General features: G+C 38.7%; 1 protein-coding gene across 1 annotated transcript; it reads right to left on the reverse strand.

Annotated features, from left to right (window-relative positions):
- Window positions 1-191: 191 nt before the first annotated feature.
- On the reverse strand, window positions 192-988 carry LOC113472700 (dynein-1-beta heavy chain, flagellar inner arm I1 complex-like; the record flags this gene model as incomplete). The annotated part of the gene is made up of 2 exons (XM_026832489.1): window positions 808-988; window positions 192-459 (listed from the first exon to the last, which is right to left on the reverse strand). Coding segments are annotated over exons 1-2 (387 nt in total), but the record flags the coding sequence as incomplete, so codon positions are not given.
- Window positions 989-3,637: the final 2,649 nt, after the last annotated feature.

The raw sequence follows: 3,637 nt of genomic DNA on the forward strand, positions 1-3,637 counted from the left end.
ATCTGAAACATAAGAGTGTTTTACTGAACTGTAGAATTAACTTTAGACACTTAATCAGAAACATAACATAACAGTGTTTTTGTGAGCTTTTTTTTAAAAAAAAGGGCCTTTGCGGATTCTTTTAAATCCCAATCAGGTCCAAAATATCTTTGTTTTGGGTCATTTGGTGGATTTGGATTTTGGACTCTTACCTCACTAAGTGTATTATCTGAACCCCACTCCACCTGTTTCATAGCAGGTAGTAGATGTATATCCACTATCTTGGTTAGTACTCGGAATAGCACTCTCTCCTGGTCAGATAGGGAGCTTAGCATCCGGTTGTATTGAGATACGAGCAGATTGACTGCATTATGCGTGTGTCGGATGGAGTTGTACTTCTCCAGAAGTTGATCAATGTGAGGAAACAATCGGTATTCTGTCTTCCAGAAACTGGCGTCCTCTAGGAGATCCAGCAAGTGACTGGAAATGAGAAAAAGAATTGAGCCGACTTTAACTCTAGCCACCAACTTTCACATCTGAAGTGTTCCAAACTGACCCCTACACTTTTAAGGTTGGTAAGTGATTGGAAATTTTTAGTTTCTGCTTCACATAAAAGGCAGCAGTATTATTATTATTTGTATTTTTTATTAAAGGCAGCAGTATTAGCTGAACTTGACGTAAGAGACAGCAGAAATGTCCATCGACAGCATCGAGAACCAATACAGGTAAGATTAACGGATTTTGATGGAACGAAAAAAGGCTATAAGTGTGAACGTGTTTAGGGCGATGTCGACTATCGTGTGGACGCTCCTTTATTGACCAACTTACGGATCGATATTGGATTTGAGGAAGTTGGGCCGCATCGTGGTTCGAACCAGGAGACTTCGCTTCAGGAGTCGGTCAATATCGGGAACACTCGTTTTCCAGTCTCTATACAGACGTTTCATTCTGTCATCTATTGAACTGACTAGGGAGTCATAACAAGCGTAGATGTCACGGTCTATCTTCACAGGAAGTAACCATTATGACGTCATCGCCTACGGGAGCGTATGCCGTGACGTCAAACTTTACGATTTACCGGCATTTTTTAAATCGATTTATCTCGGGATCTAGAAGTCGTAGAAGAAAAAGAAAAATTCCGTTGGTCCTCATTTTTCCTGCTCTATGACTTTGAAACATCACCCAACTAAGCGCAACTGATCTATTAGGACACCAAAGATGATATCTTGAAGACAGCGCTACAACATGAGCGTGTGTCAATCGTATAGTGTGTAGACTAGGCTGCTCACACATTCGAAGCAGAGTTGTGCGACTTTTTGTAGCAATAATAGGGACCTCTCACATTGGAGTTGCACGACTTAGCTCTCCTAGAGTGTGATATTTCTGTATTATTTTCGTAGATTGGGATTTTCACTTTTTCAGGCGACTACGCGCTAGTCGTTACTAAAAGTCGCTCGACTACGCTCCCAATGTGGGACAGAGCTTTTATGTATGTATCAGATATGTGCTCAATGCAATATTCATGCTCTATGACTTTGAAACATCAACCAAGTAAGCGCAACTGATCTATTAGTACCTATACCTACCTAGGTATCTACACCGCCAAAATATACCCAATATGCAGTTATTTAACTCTTATTTTAAAAGCATCACCTAATAGGTACCTACTTACCTTTTTACAATCTTATGAATGTATATGTACAATTTACATGATATTTATGTTTGTTCATGTTTCTATTTTTCTTTTTATTTTATTTTAATGATGGTCACGACTTGGAATGGTTCTAACAAGATAATTATCCCAACATCTGCTTTACCGGTATTTTTAAAATCGATTTATCTCGGTATCTAGAAGTCGTAGAAGAAAAAGAAACAATCCGTTGGTTGGTCCTCATTTTTCGTGCTCTATGACTTTGAAACATCATACATCACCCACGTAAGCGCAACTGATCTATTTGCCGACTCATATATTTTATTGACTAATATGTTACTTAAACGCTTCCTCAACGTTACGTTGTCAAACTCACCTGGTTCGTTTTGCCGACAAATATGGGACATAGATATGAGCGGGAATAGTACGGATAAAACACTTGCAGCGCATCTAACGCTTCCTCAACATTAAGTTGTCAAACTCACCTGGTTCGTTTTCTCGACAAATATGGGGCATAGATGAGAGCGGGAATAGTACGGATAAAACACTTGCAGCCATATATTTTTAGCACCTGTTTATTGACAAATATTTTACTTAAACGCTTCCTCAACGTTACGTTATCAAACTCACCTGGTTCGTTTTCTCGACAAATATGGGGCATAGATGAGAGCAGGAATAGTACGGATAAAACACTTGCAGCGCATCTAACGCTTCCTCAACGTTAAGTTGTCAAACTCACCTGGTTCGTTTTCTCGACAAATATGGGGCATAGATGAGAGCGGGAATAGTACGGATAAAACACTTGCAGCGCATCTAACGCTTCCTCAACGTTAAGCACCTGACCAAACACTTCATTGATGAGAACCTCAACGTCCATCTCAATCTCGAACACTTTGCTTCTGAAACTGTTCGGGGAGAAAAATCAATTTTTTGAAGTCTGGGGGCCCCATCACGAATATTTCCATCCATTTCCGGATTTTGAGAAATGGAACTATCACAATAATTCTTTCCCATTAGGTACCTTGTTACTCTGTATAAGTTTCCGATAGAATTTTAAAATATCAAGAAATAAGTTAAGAAGAAAGGTACAATCATCCACCCCTGTGGTATTTAAAGGAATTTTAATTGTGTTAAGCATAAATGCACCCCATCACGAATATTTCCATCCATTTCCGGATTTTGAAAAATGGTAAAATGGAGCTACATATTACAATAATTCTTTTTCATTAGGTACCTTGTTACTCTGTATAAGTTCCCGATAGAATTTTAAAATATCAAGAAATAAGTTAAGAAGAAAGGTACAATCATCCACCCCTGTGGTATTTAAAGGAATTTTAATTGTGTTAACCATAAATGCTTGTCAAAATGTCGTTCCCTGCTTAATACACTACGCTAAATTTTATGACTTGACTTGGACTTGAACCACCAACCTCCAGATCCAGAGTCCACCGCGCTAACCACTACACCACTGAGGTTGGTTGCACTCCTGTGGTATTCCACATCTGATGGACTTCAAAGCTGTTGTTTTTCATATAACTGAAAATGCACCGTTTACTGTCAAGTAGGTGGAACTTATCCAGAAAGTTATTTGAGAAGTGCAGTTCTTTCATGTTATTAGGATGATGTCGAAATCAACAGCTTCAAAGGCCTTATTCATGTCACATAATATGATCTGCATAAAGGAAACTTTTTTTTGGCATAAATTGAAGGACCCTTGGGGACCTTTTTCTAGGTGAAATCAAGGTTTAATTTAACTTTATTTTTATTATTATTATTTTTTGAACATCAATATAAATCTTACAAAGGTGAGGAGTAAAGGTCCGTTCCCACTTCTTGTGAGCTTCATCCGATTTTTTCCCTGATGTCTTGTAGGCAATGTAATTTAAATGAGAGTGTTCCCACTACACACGACACGATTTTTTCCCGAACGACAAGTGGCAACGAGCCTTAAGGATACTTACAACGATACTTCCAGAGTTCCAGTCTCTCAAGGAGGTTGACTAGTTT

Source organism: Diaphorina citri, unplaced genomic scaffold (assembly GCF_000475195.1).
Source record: "Diaphorina citri unplaced genomic scaffold, Diaci psyllid genome assembly version 1.1 scaffold7329, whole genome shotgun sequence".
Classification (NCBI taxonomy): Eukaryota; Metazoa; Arthropoda; class Insecta; order Hemiptera; family Psyllidae; genus Diaphorina; species Diaphorina citri.